This window comes from Heterodontus francisci, chromosome 8 (genome assembly GCF_036365525.1).
Source record: "Heterodontus francisci isolate sHetFra1 chromosome 8, sHetFra1.hap1, whole genome shotgun sequence".
NCBI classification, from domain to species: Eukaryota; Metazoa; Chordata; class Chondrichthyes; order Heterodontiformes; family Heterodontidae; genus Heterodontus; species Heterodontus francisci.
The window spans coordinates 54,665,653-54,680,468 of record NC_090378.1 but is presented as its reverse complement, the minus strand read 5'-3'; the positions used below and the strand labels follow the sequence as shown (position 1 = coordinate 54,680,468).

At 45.6% G+C, this 14,816-nt stretch overlaps 1 protein-coding gene across 10 annotated transcripts in view; it reads right to left on the bottom strand.

Annotated features, from left to right (window-relative positions):
• spata6 (spermatogenesis associated 6) overlaps window positions 1-14,816 on the bottom strand; it is a 150,018-nt gene that overhangs the window by 99,376 nt on the left and 35,826 nt on the right. For all 10 annotated transcript variants that reach the window (XR_010975507.1, XM_068037157.1, XM_068037161.1 and 7 more), the window contains one exon: window positions 8,005-8,129. Coding sequence is in view for 9 of the 10 variants with exons in the window: in XM_068037157.1 (XP_067893258.1) it covers window positions 8,005-8,129 (125 nt within the window). In the remaining variant the exon portion in view is untranslated. The remainder of the gene's footprint in view (window positions 1-8,004; window positions 8,130-14,816) is intronic.

The window sequence follows — 14,816 nt, the reverse complement described above, 5'->3', positions numbered from 1 at the left end:
ATAGATGGGCTGGTAAGATGGGCGGAGCTGTGGCAAATAGAATTTAATCCTGAGAAGTGTGAGGTGATGTATTTTGGGAGGACTAACAAGGCAAGAGTATATATAATGGATGGTAGGACCCTAGGAAGTACAGAGGGTCAGAGGGACCTTGGCGTACGTGTCCATAGATCACTGAAGGCACCAGCACAGGTAGATAAGGTGGTGAGGAAGGCATATGGGATACTTGCCTTTATTAGCTGAGGCATAAAATATAAGAGCAGGGAGGTTATGATGGAGCTGTATAAAACGCTAGTCAGGCCACAGCTGGAGTACTGTGTACGGTTCTGGGCACCACACTATAGGAAGAATGTGATTGCACTGGAGAGGGTGCAGAGGAAATTCACCAGGATGTTGCCTGGGCTGGAGCATTTCAGCTATGAAGAGAGACTGGAGAGGCTAGGGTTATTTTCCTTAGAACAGAGAAGGCTGAGGGGGGACCTGATTGAGGTATACAAAATTATGAGGGGCATTGATAGGATAGATAGGAAGAAACTTTTTCCTCAGCAGAGGGATCAATAACCAGGGGGCATAGAGTTCAGGTAAGGGGCAGAAGGTTTAGAGGGCATTTGAGGAAAATGTTTTTCACCCAGAGGGTGGTTGGAAACTAAAACACACTACCTGAAGGGGTGGTAGAGGCAGGAACCCTCACAACATTTAAGAAGTATTTAGATATGCACTTGAAATGCCATAGCATACAAGGCTATGGGCCAAGTGCTGGAAAATGGGATTAGAATAGATAGGTGCTAGATGGCCAGCACAGGCATGATGGGCCGAAGGGCCTGTTACTGTGCTGTATAGCTCAAGGACTCTATGTAAAACAGACAAACAAAGTGGGACAAAACGGGTCAGAGGGATTAACGGCCAAGACTAGTTTATTCATCCTGACAAGTTGTTAAACCAGATCCTAGATTCTGAAGTACAGAAACAACAGAATCTGTCATGGACAAAATGTCATCTGCTCACCAAAGCTAGTGACAAAATTAGATAAAAGCAATTACAAATAAAGAGCGCCCTTCAGTTCCTCCAATAATACGATTCTCTTAAATTCACTTATGTCTACATCTCAGTCGATCATTGTCGATTCCGATTCAGCTCTGACAAGATAATTATTAACAAAAAGCTTTTCGGCAAAATGTTGAGCAATTGTTGCTGCATGTATTATTCAGTTACAAAATGTTCAGTCACTGTCCGTAAGATTGTACTCCAGACAGACCAATTTATGTCCAAGTCAAATCTATTACCTGTTAGGAAATATGTACTTTTAACGTAATGTGATATGATATAGAGGGTGATGATATTGGCATCGCGCATGTCCTGTGGTACTGTGGTCCCTCTATAAAAACAAAGGTGACCGCGGTGACTGCAACAACTACCGTGGAATCTCCATGCTCAGCATAGTGGGGAAAGTCTTCGTTCGAGTCGCTTTAAACAGGCTCCAGAAGCTGGCCGAGCGTGTCTACCCTGAGACACAGTGTGGCTTTCGAACAGAGAGATCGACCATTGACATGCTGTTGTCCCTTCGTCAGCTCCAGGAGAGATGCCGCGAACAACAGATGCCCCTCTATGTTGCTTTCATTGATCTCACCAAAGCCTTTGACCTCGTCAGCAGACGTGGTCTCTTCAGACTACTAGATAAGATCGGATGTCCACCAAAGCTACTAAGTATCATCACCTCATTCCATGACAATGGCTAACTAGAGTTAGATTAGGGCCAATCAAGGATAGTAGTGGGAAGTTGTGTGTGGAATCAGAGGAGATAGGGGAAATGTTAAATGAATATTTTGCGTCAGTATTTACAGTAGAGAAAGAAAATGTTGTTGAGAAGACTGAGATTCAGGCTACGAGGCTAGATGGGATTGAGGTTCACAAGGAGGAGGTGTTAGCAATTTTGGAAAGTGTGAAAATAGATAAGTCCCCTGGGCCAGATGGGATTTATCCTAGGATTCTCTGGGAAGCTAGGGAGGAGATTGCAGAGCCTTTGTCCTTGATCTTTATGTCGTCATTGTCGACAGGAATAGTGCCGGAAGACTGGAGGATAGCAAATATTGTCCCCTTGTTCAAGAAGGGGAGTAGAGACAGCCCTGGTAATTATAGACCTGTGAGCCTTACTTCGGTTGTGGGTAAAATGTTGGAAAAGGTTATAAGAGACAGGATTTAAAATCATCTTGAAAAGAATAAGTTCATTAGAGATAGTCAGCACGGTTTTGTGACGGGTAGGTCGTGCCTCACAAACCTTATTGAGTTTTTCGAGAAGGTGACCAAACAGGTGGATGAGGGTAAAGCAGTGGATGTGGTGTATATGGATTTCAGTAAGGCGTTTGATAAGGTTCCCCACGGTAGGCTATTGCAGAAAATACGGAAGTATGGGGTTGAAGGTGATTTAGAGCTTTGGATCAGAAATTGGCTAGCTGAAAGAAGACAGAGGGTGGTGGTTGATGGCAAATGTTCATCCTGGAGTTTAGTTACTAGCGGTGTACCGCAAGGATCTGTTTTGGGGCCACTGCTGTTTGTCATTTTTATAAATGACCTGGAAGAGGGTGTAGAAGGGTGGGTTAGTAAATTTGCAGATGACACTAAGGTCGGTGGAGTTGTGGATAGTGCCGAAGGATGTTGTAGGGTACAAAGGGACATAGATAGGCTGCAGAGCTGGGCTGAGAGATGGCAAATGGAGTTTAATGCGGAAAAGTGTGAGGTGATTCACTTTGGAAGGAGTAACAGGAATCCAGAGTACTGGGCTAATGGGAAGATTCTTGGTAGTGTAGATGAACAGAGAGATCTTGGTGTCCCGGTGCATAAATCCCTGAAGGTTGCTAACCAGGTTAATAGGGCTGTGAAGAAGGCATATGGTGTGTTAGCTTTTATTAGTAGGGGGGTCGAGTTTCGGAGCCACAAGGTCATGCTGCAGCTGTACAAAACTCTGGTGAGACCGCACCTGGGGTATTGCGTGCAGTTCTGGTCACTGCATTATAGGAAGGATGTGGAAGCTGTGGAAAGGGTGCAGAGGAGATTTACTAGGATGTTGCCTGGTATGGAGGGAAGGTCTTACGAGGAAAGGCTGAGGGACTTGAGGTTGTTTTCGTTGGAGAGAAGGAGGAGGAGAGGTGACTTAATAGAGACATATAAGATAATCAGAGGGTTAGATAGGGTGGATAGTGAGCGTCTTTTTCCTCGGATGGTGATGGCAAACACGAGGGGACATAGCTTCAAGTTGAGGGGTGATAGATATAGGACAGATGTGAGAGGTAGTTTCTTTACTCAGAGAGTAGTAAGGGCGTGGAACGCCCTGCCTGCAGCAGTAGTAGATTCGCCAACTTTAAGGGCATTTAAGTGGTCATTGGATAGACATATGGATGAAAATGGAATAGTGTAGGTCAGATGGTTTCACAGGTCGGCGCAACATCGAGGGCCGAAGGGCCTGTACTGCGCTGTAATATTCTAATTCTAATACAATATGAAAGGCACAATTCAGCATAGCGGCACCTCATCAGACCCTTTTCCTATCCTGAGTGGCGTGAAACAGGGCTGTGTTCTCGCACCTACACTGTTTGGGATTTTCTTCTCCCTGCTGATCTCACACGCATTCAAATCTTCAGAAGAAGGAATTTTCCTCCACACAAGATCAGGTGGCAGGTTGTTCAACCTTGCCCGCCTAAGAGCGAAGACCAAAGTACGGAAAGTCCTCATCAGGGAACTCCTCCAGGGAACGATGCTGCATTAACATCTCACACTGAAGAGTGTCTGCAGAGTCTCATTGACAGGTTTGCGGCTGCCTGCAACAAATTTGGTCTAACCATTAGCCTCAAGAAAACGAACATCATGGGACAGGATGTCAGAAATGCTCCATCCATCAATATCGGTGACCACTCTTTGGAAGTGGTTCAAGAGTTCACCTACCTAGGTTCAACTATCACCAGTAACCTGTCTCCCGATGCAGAAATCAACAAGCGCATGGGAAAGGCTTCCACTGCTATGTCCAGACGGGCCAAGAGAGTGTGGGAAAATGGCACACTGACACGGAACACAAAAGTCCCAGTGTATCAGGCCTGTGTCCTCAGTACCTTGCTCTATGGCAGCGAGGCCTGGACAACGTATGTCAGCCAAGAGCGACGTCTCAATACATTCCATCTTCGCTGCCTCCAGAGAATCCTTGGAATCAGGTGGCAGGACCACATCTCCAACACAGAAGTCCTCGAGGCGGCCAACATCCCAGCTTATACACACTACTGAGCCAGCGGCGCTTGAGATGGCTTGCCATGTGAGCCGCATGGAAGATGGCAGGATCCCCAAGGACACATTGTACAGCGAGCTCGTCACTGGTATCAGACCTACGGCCGTCCATGTCTCCGCTTTAAACACGTCTGCAAACGCGACATGAAGTCCTGTAACATTGATCACAAGTCGTGGGAGTCAGTTGCCAGCGATCGTCAGAGCTGCCGGGCAGCCATAAAGGCGGGGCTAAAGTGTGCCGAGTCGAAGAGACTTAGCAGTTGTCAGGAAAAAAGACAGATGCGCAAGGGGAGAGCCAACTGTGCAACAGCCCCGACAACCAATTTTATCTGCAGCACCTGTGGAAGAGTCGGTCACTCTAGTATTGGCCTTTATAGCCACTCCAGGCGCTGCTCCACAAACCACTGACCACCTCCAGGCGCTTACCCATTGTCTCCCGCGACAAGGAGGCCAAAGAAGAAGCAAGAAGAATTATATGATACAGAGAACTTTCAAATGACATTGGCCACTGTTATCTGCCCTCAACCTAGACAGCAAATGATGCCCATTGCAGTTACTGATCTTTGACAAACTTGTATAACTTGTCCTTTCATCCAATTCACAGTATTCCTGGAAAGAGTTCCCCGATGGCTACAGCTTAGGAACTGGAAAGCTGCTGAGCTTCAATTGAAAACACCCGACGGCTATGGTGGGTGACCCTGAGCCTTGAGGGCCTGGCTACATATAGCAGCATCTCAGCATGGGCAGAAGCAGTCGGGCCCAACTGGCTCTGTGGCACTAATTGGTGAAGTGGGTGGCAGGGAAACAGGCATGGTGTTGTCTTGAGAGTAGGAAGGGGAGCCTCTTCCACAGATTCAAGGCCAATTTCCTGAGACTTCACCTCAATGCTCCTGTGCTTTGCTTAAGAACAGAGTGCAGGAGTGGTTTGACACTCTGGAAGGCCCTATCAACAGTCACCCCTAAAGCCAGGAAGTCAACCACCTCAGTTTTCATGGCAGTAGTGAGAGATGTCAGGGGAGGCTCCATGACACTAGTTGCCACTGCCATGTTGATGAAGCTGACCGAATGGACAGAATGGTGTCTCCATGCTCTGTGCAGAGCTTTGACACAGTGGGAGCTGGACTCCTCTTTGCTCTGTGACATTGTGCACAAGCTCACTGACAGGCTTCCCAGTGTCTTAGCATTTCCTGGTACATGTCGATCAGTCTTCTTTGACAGTCTGGGATCGCAAAGTCAGCATCTCAGTCCTCTGCAGCTAGGAGGCGATCTGGACCTCTGGCAAGCTGGCACTTGTGGTCTCCTGTCTCCTTGCCCTAACTCTTGCACACTTGTGCCCAGTGGTTCACCATGTGAAGACCAGTCCTCCAGCCTAGCCTCTAAGGTATGTGTGGTGCCAGTATCTGAGCTGGTGCTTGTGAGGGTAAGATCAACTCTGCATCATCAGGAAGGCTGGCCTCCTCTTATTAAACTGGCAAAGGTTTCTCCACATCTTCAGTGCTTCAAATGAAAGAGCACAACAATGGTTAGCTTTTAATGTAAACAAAGAAAAGAGATAAAGAACCTGCAGTTTGTGAAGGGGTAAGAAAAGAGGATAAGCTGTGAATAAACCCTGTACAACTTCTCCTCCAGTGTTGCTAGTCACCGTAGCCATGACTATGATGGCCATGAGTGTAGAGGAGGCATGCAGGCAGGTTTGGGCACTTGTGCAGGCAGGTTTGACCACTTCCGCTGGCAGGCACACTTTGGAGTTCTGGGTGACCTTCTCCTGCAAGTAAGAATGGAATGTGTTAGTGACAGTTTTGTGAGGTGTTTAGTTAATGTGCCTGCCATAATAGAATAGCTGGCCTACAGTGTGTCAGATGTGAGGAGTGAGGAAGTGAGGGTTGGAAAAATGTTGAATATGCAAATATGAGGAGAAAGAAGTATAGTGGTGTGCTTGTGGGACGGTGAAGGGAAGCAGGGGAGGGGAGTATTGTCAGTAGTGAGGCAGAAAGTGGTGGAGGTTTGTGCCAAATATACAACAGCAGTACTGTTACCTCGACAACTCTGGTAAGGTCATTGAGCATCTCAGCATTGCAGCCATATCCTGTTGCATAAGCTCCTGGCATTGAACTCCCATGCGATGGCTTCACACTGGTGGCAGACTTAACTCGATGGCTTTCTGCCTCCGGAGCAAACTGACTCTCCCTCCTCATGTCCACTGCTCAGCCTGGAAATTCCAAACCAACATCCAAAAACCCAGCAGTATGATTAGCAGGTGTAGCAGCCATTTCTCTAGCCTGTAGCCAGAAAACTATTTAAGAGGTACTGGCTGCCTTTAAGTGGCATCAGAGATGCCCAATTGCCAGCCCCCCAAACAGGCATGCATCAATGAATAGTGCAAGTAGTGTTGGCTACATGCCTAACTCATTATCAGCTTGCAGCCCAAATATTGTGTGCTGCCTGGGACAACACAAACACAACACAATACCCACCCAATTCCCTGCAGGCCCATTTACCAGTGCAGTTGAATTACTAGGCCTGAGATTTAATTCCAAGATCACTATCTGGACAAGCATGCATTATTTTGTTGTGCATTTATGAAGGGAAATCATTCTTCCAAAAATCTAGGGTTTCAAATCCTTAACACAATCAAGTTGGCTGCTGACACTTCTTTACTATTGTACAACATTAAACATAAGAAGTTGTCATAAAATTATTTTTCTAATGTTGTATGAAGGTAAAAAAACTTGTAGTTTCAAAGCTATGTTTAATATTAGGTTAATGGAAACTGATGAGGCTTTAAAGAAGGAAAGGCTAAAGGTCATACATTCAGTCCTATTCCATGAAGGTAGAAGTTCCTAGGTTCCTAGTTTGAGAACCTATTTCCCTTCCTATGCAAATTCGTCACTTTGGAACTTTGCTCCCATCAGAGTGTTCAGAGAACTGTTGGATATACAGCTGGTACTAAAATTTTACAGCTTCACCTTTCAAACGACCAACTCCAATACAAAATGATAAGTCTCTATTGAAGGGAAATATTTTATTGAATCAAAATGTATCTCCTAATAGCCAGAAGTGCTTCCATTTAAAAAAAAAATTAACATGATTGTCTTTTCTTTTTTATACAAGTCTGCAGGAACAGGAGTAGGCTATCTGGGCCACCGAGTTTCTTCTGTCATTTTGTTTGCCAAGGTAACTGCTTTTCTAATCCAATTACCCACACATTCTCCACGTCCCTCAATAACCTTGCTTCCTAGGTAAGCATGTAACTGCTTTTTAAACATCTGATTTTTTTCTTGTTGTATACTACTCAGCAAAGTCAATTACTATTAAAAAGGTTCACCATAGGTAGAGGGTGGTGTAATAGGTTAGCATACAATCCGTTTACCTCTGGAACCTACGTTTGAATCTAGGCCATTAGTCAGATGGAAACTTCTCATCTTCATATAAAATTCACACACCATACTTGTGCAGTGGGGTGATATTGTCGTCAGAGAGAAATAAGCTTTGCTCTGCCTCTAACATGATATACTTTGGAATGCTTGAGGCAGACACTGTTTCCAAAAAGTGCAAAATGTTCCCTTCTGCAGCAGTATCACCACCAACCTTGATAAACTGTACATTCACCCCCAAATCCTTGCAAATTGGATTTATAAGAGAAGACTTTTATTTGGTGGAATTACATTTTGCAACCGATGTTGCTATGTAACATGAGATGTTATACTATGAATTAACTGCACATCAATACTCACTTACAGGGAAATCAATTGATCTCTTCATCAACAGCTCTCTGTCCATCCCAGGATAGCTTGGTGTTAGCTTGTGACCAGGATAAAGAAATTCCCTGGTGTTCTGCTCATAGATAGCCAGTGTTTCACCCACTGCAAAGAAATATTTTGAAGCCATCAGATCTTAATACTTATAATCACATTTCAGCATCATAACAATGGCAGAGTGGGACTACTATTGCGCTGCAGAGTAAAGTGCCTGACTCAGTCAGAATTCCAAGATAAAACAATAATGTTGGCAGATACCAACATCAGTATTGGTACAGTAAGAGTGCCCACGAGGTGGTGAGCAGGAATATTCAACGGTGGACATTTGCATGGGGACACAGCCGGCTGCTGCGGCTTGAGACAGCAAGACCTCATAGGCAAATTAATAAATGACCAGATAATCTGCTTTTTTGATGTTGTTTGCCTGCAGTAGAAATGTTGGCAACAGGACTGGTAGAAATCCCTGATCTTCAAATATCTCCATGGGATTTTAAAATCCAACTTGAGCTGATAAGTAGTGCCTTGGTTTAATGTTTCATTTGAAAGACTGCATCACTGACAAGGCAACACATTGGGAGAGTGCTGCACTAAGAGTCCATCTAGATTTTGTGCTTGTCCATAGTGGGGTTTAAATCAACAACATTCTGACTCAGAAGCAAGAGCATTACTACTGAGCCAAGCTATATCCTTAACTCTGATAAATCACTGAAGGATTAAATTATACATAGTTGAAGTCCAGTATATGACTGTATAAAATGTACCACCTAGATTTTTCCTTCCTTAGATGCTAATGTAAAAGGTTATCTAAAAGGATATATCTTGGCTCAGTGGTAATGCTCTTGCTTCTGAGTCAGAATGTTGTTGGTTTAAACCCCACTATGGACGAGCACAAAATCTAGATGGACTCTTAGTGCAGCACTCTCCCAATGCTGCCTTGTCAGTGATGCAGTCTTTCAAATGAAACATTAAACCAAGGCACTACTTATCAGCTCAAGTTGGATTTTAAAATCCCATGGGGATATTTGAAGAGCAGGGATTTCGACCAGTCCTCTCGCCAACATTTCTGCTACAGCCAAACAGACATCAAAAAAGCAGATTATCTGGTTATTTATTAATTTGCTCGTGAGGTCTTGCTATTTCAAGCTGCACCAGCCGGATTTGTCCCCATGCAAATGCTCACCATTAAATATTCCTGCTCCCCACCTAGTGGGCACACTTACTGTACCAATACTGATGTTGGTATCTGCCAACGTTATTACATTAGCATAGTTCATGCCAACTATAGCTCAATTTAGTTTAGTTTAGAGATACAGCACTGAAAATTTGCATTTGTACAACAGAAAGCTTATGTTCTCAGGGTGAAGGGATGGGAAGCGCAGCACACCAGGTCCTTAATCAATCCACTGTGTATTATGAGTGGTAGAACTGGATGATCTACTATAATAAGAGAGGTAAGCAGACAAAGATCATCACTCAGTCAATCTTCTACTCCTTCCAGCTTTCGGCATAAGTGCATCATTGGTTGGAAGTCAGTCAGCACCATTATGAATGTTTCAGTGAAAGCAGTGACGCATTCTCCCACGTGCCCACTCCTCCAGGTCCCTTGTGCTCAGTGAATCACCCAGTACCAACTCTTCTGTGCCAATTCCTCACTACCACTATCTAATCCCCTCCCAGGTGAAAGTTTCTGAGCTAATACCTGGGAGAGAAGAAGCAAGTGTCGCAGGTGGTTAAATTCAATGGGGTTGGGATAAAGAACAAAGAACAAAGAACAAAGATAATTACAGCACAGGAACAGGCCCTTCGGCCCTCCAAGCCTGCGCCGATCCAGATCCTCTCTCTAAACATGTCGCCTATTTTCTAAGGTTCTGTATCTCTTTTCTTCCTGCCCATTCATGTATCTGTCTAGATACATCTTAAAAGACTCCATCGTGCCCGCATCTACCACCTCCGCTGGCAATGCGTTCCAGGTGCCCACCACCCTCTGCGTAAAGAACTTTCCACGCATATCCCCCCTAAACTTTTCCCCTTTCACTTTGAACTCGTGTCCTCTCGTAATTGAAACCCCCACTCTGGGAAAAAGCCTCTTGCTATCCACCCTGTCTATACCTCTCATGATTTTGTACACCTCAATCAGGTCCCCCCTCAACCTCCGTCTTTCTAATGAAAATAATCCTAATCTGCTCAACCTCTCTTCATAGCTAGCGCCCTCCATACCAGGCAACATCCTGGTGAACCTCCTCTGCACCCTCTCCAAAGCATCCACATCCTTTTGATAATGTGGCGACCAGAACTGTACGCAGTATTCCAAATGTGGCCGAACCAAAGTCCTATACAACTGTAACATGACCTGCCAACTCTTGTACTCAATGCCCCGTCCGATGAAGGAAAGCATGCCGTATGCCTTCTTGACCACTCTATTTACCTGCGTTGCCACCTTCAGGGAACAGTGGACCTGAACACCCAAATCTCTCTGGACATCAATTTTCCCCAGGACTTTTCCATTTACTGTATAGTTCACTCTTGAATTGGATCTTCCAAAATGCATCACCTCGCATTTGCCCTGATTGAACTCCATCTGCCATTTCTCTGCCCAACTCTCCAATCTATCTATATTCTGCTGTATTCTCTGACAGTCCCCTTCACTATCTGCTACTCCACCAATCTTAGTGTCGTCTGCAAATTTGCTAATCAGTCCACCTATACTTTCCTCCAAATCATTAATGTATATCACAAACAACAGTGGTCCCAGCACGGATCCCTGTGGAACACCACTGGTCACACGTCTCCATTTTGAGAAGCTCCCTTCTACTGCTACTCTCTGTCTCCTGTTGCCCAGCCAGTTCTTTATCCATCTAGCTAGTACACCTTGGACCCCAAGCGCCTTCACTTTCTCCATCAGCCTGCCATGGGGAACCTTATCAAACGCCTTACTGAAGTCCATGTATATGACATCGACAGCCCTTCCCTCATCAATCAACTTTGTCACTTCCTCAAAGAATTCTATTAAGTTGGTAAGACATGACCTTCCCTGCACAAAACCATGTTGCCTATCACTGATGAGCCCATTTTCTTCCAAATGGGAATAGATCCTATCCCTCAGTATCTTCTCCAGCAGCTTCCCTACCACTGACGTCAGGCTCACCGGTCTATAATTACCTGGATTATCCCTGCTACCCTTCTTAAACAAGGGGACAACATTAGCAATTCTCCAGTCCTCCGGGACCTCACCCGTGTTTAAGGATGCTGCAAAGATATCTGTTAAGGCCCCAGCTATTTCCTCTCTCGCTTCCCTCAGTAACCTGGGATAGATCCCATCCGGACCTGGGGACTTGTCCACCTTAATGCCCTTTAGAATACCCAACACTTCCTCCCTCCTTATGCCGACTTGACCTAGAGTAATCAAACATCTGTTCCTAACCTCAACATCCGTCATGTCCCTCTCCTCGGTGAATACCGATGCAAAGTACTCGTTTAGAATCTCACCCATTTTCTCTGAGTCCAAGCATAACATTCCTCCTTTGTCCTTTAGTGGGCCAATCCTTTCTCTAGTTACCCTCTTTCTCCTTATATATGAATAAAAGGCTTTGGGATTTTCCTTAACCCTGTTTGCTAAAGATATTTCATGACCCCTTTTAGCCCTCTTAATTCCTCGTTTCAGATTGGTCCTACATTCCCGATATTCTTTCAAAGCTTCGTCTTTCATCAGCCGCCTAGACCTTATGTATGCTTCCTTTTTCCTCTTAGCTAGTCTCACAATTTCACCTGTCATCCATGGTTCCCTAATCTTGCCATTTCTATCCCTCATTTTCACAGGAACATGTCTCTCCTGCACGCTAATCAACCTCTCTTTAAAAGCCTCCCACATATCACATGTGGATTTACCTTCAAACAGCTGCTCCCAATCTACATTTCCCAGCTCCTGCCGAATTTTGGTGTAGTTGGCCTTCCCCCAATTTAGCACTCTCCCTTTTGGACCACTCTCGTCTTTGTCCATGAGTATTTTAAAGCTTACGGAATTGTGATCACTATTCCCAAAGTAGTCCCCTACTGAAACTTCAACAACCTGGCCGGGCTCATTCCCCAACACCAGGTCCAGTATGGCCCCTTCCCGAGTTGGACTATTTACATACTGCTCTAGAAAACCCTCCTGGATGCTCCTTACAAATTCTGCTCCATCTGGACCTCTAACATTAAGCGAATCCCAGTCAATGTTGGGAAAATTAAAATCTCCTATCACCACCACCCTGTTGCTCCTACATCTTTCCATAATCTGTTTACATATTTGTACCTCTATCTCACGCTCGCTGTTGGGAGGCCTGTAGTACAGCCCCAACATTGTTACCGCACCCTTCCTATTTCTGAGTTCTGTCCATATTGCCTCACTGCTCGAGTCCTCCATAGTGCCCTCCTTCAGCACAGCTGTGATATCCTCTTTGACCAGTAATGCAACTCCTCCACCCCTTTTACCTCCCTCTCTATCCCGCCTGAAGCATCGATATCCTGGGATATTTAGTTGCCAATCATGCCCTTCCCTCAACCAAGTCTCAGTAATAGCAATAACATCATACTCCCAGGTACTAATCCAAGCCCTAAGTTCATCTGCCTTACCTACTACACTTCTTGCATTAAAACAAATGCACCTCAGACCACCAGTCCCTTTATATTCATCATCTGCTCCCTGCCTGCTCTTCCCCTTAGTCACACTGACTTCATTATCTAGTTCCTTACAGGCTTTTGTTACTACCTCCTTACTGTCAACTGACCTCAATTGGTTCCCATCCCCCTGCCACATTAGTTTAAACCCTCCCCAACAGCGTTAGCAAAAGCACCTCCAAGGACATTGGTTCCAGTCCGGCCCAGGTGTAGACCGTCCAATTTGTAATAGTCCCACCTCCCCCAGAACCGGTCCCAATGTCCCAAAAATCTGAACCCCTCCTTCCTGCACCATCTCTCAAGCCACGCATTCATCCTGACTATTCTTTCATTTTTACTCTGACTATCACGTGGCACTGGTAGTAATCCTGAGATTACTACCTTTGAGGTCCTACTTTTTAACTTGGCTCCTAACTCCCTAAACTCTGCATGTAGGACCTCATCCCGTTTTTTACCTATATCATTAGTGCCTATGTGCACAATGACAACTGGCTGTTCACCCTCCCCCTTTAGAATGTTCTGCAGCCGATCTGAGACGTCCCTGACCCGTGCACCTGGGAGGCAACATACCATTCGGGAGCCTCGTTTTCGACCACAGAACCGCCTATCTACTCCCCTTACAATCGAATCCCCTACGACTATAGCCCTTCCACTCTTTTTCCCGCCCTTCGGAACAGCAGAGCCAGCCACGGTGCCATGGACCTGGCTACTGCTGCCTTCCCCTGGTGAGCCATCTCCCTCAACAGTATCCAAAACGGTATACTTGTTTTGGAGGGAGATGACCGCAGGGGACTCCTGCGCTGCCTTCCTGCTCTTTCTCTGCCTTTTGGTCACCCATTCCCTTTCTCCCTCAGCAATCCTAATCTGCGGTGTGACCAATTCACTAAACGTGCTATCCACGACCTCCTCAGCATCGCGCATGCTCCAAAGTGAGTCCATCCGCAGCTCGAGAGCCGTCATGCGGTCTAACAAGAGCTGCAGCTGGACACACTTCCTGCACGTGAAGGAGTCAGGGTCATCAGCCATTGAGCAAGAGGAGCATGATACGGGTCTGAGATCTCCTGCCATTTTTAATCTTAAGTTTAAACTTAGTTAAATGAAAAAGGAACGAAAAGTTTTTACCAATCACAATAAAACCAGAGAAATCGAAAAAGCCTCACCTTATAAATACCCCACCGAGTCCTTTTTTTTGGTTAGAGGAGGAGGGCGGGTGGGAGACACTACAAGTGTGGTGTCTCGGGTTCAGAAACCACCCAAATATATAGTGTTTTACTTACCCAGCAGCCCCCTGGCCTCCGCCGAAAAACAAAAGGAAATTAAATTTACTTTCAAACGGACTTTCCCAGCTGCTCACTCGCTCACACGCTGCTCCCGAAAAAGCTGCTGCACTGAAAGGAAAGTTATTTTAAACCGCCCAAATATATAGTGTTTTACTTACCCAGCAGCCCCCTGGCCTCCGCCGAAAAACAAAAGGAAATTAAATTTACTTTCAAACGGACTTTCCCAGCTGCTCACTCACTCACACGCTGCTCCCGAAAAAGCTGCTGCACTGAAAGGAAAGTTATTTTAAACCGCCCAAATATATAGTGTTTTACTTACCCAGCAGCCCCCTGGCCTCCGCCGAAAAACAAAAGGAAATTAAATTTACTTTCAAACGGACTTTCCCAGCTGCTCACTCGCTCACACGCTGCTCCCGAAAAAGCTGCTGCACTGATAGCAGAAGATGGGTCAGGATGCAGCAGTTGCAAATGGTCGGTGGGTTTGTCATCATCTGCCTCATTATTACTGCCATACGGCACGTGGGACAGCAAACTTCCCAAGGTCCACATCCTCTTCCCTGTTGCTGTGTGAATGTGCAGGAAAGGATGCCAGAAGGTAAGAATGGGTGAGCATTATCCCTTCAGGATTAAGAAGGTAAAGGTCTTGATTTTAATGCCCAACAAGAATGGGATGTGCAGAGGGTTAAATTTGCGGCAGTATGCAATGGTTTCCTGTCAACTTTGTGCCTTGTCCTGTTTTAAGAGGCGCACTTTGGGCAGCCTGTGCAGCTCTCACCCCAGGAAATCAAGGGCCTCATTAAAATTCAAAAGTCAGTGTCCAATGTCGCCATTCAGGTTGTGTTCCATGCCGGTAATA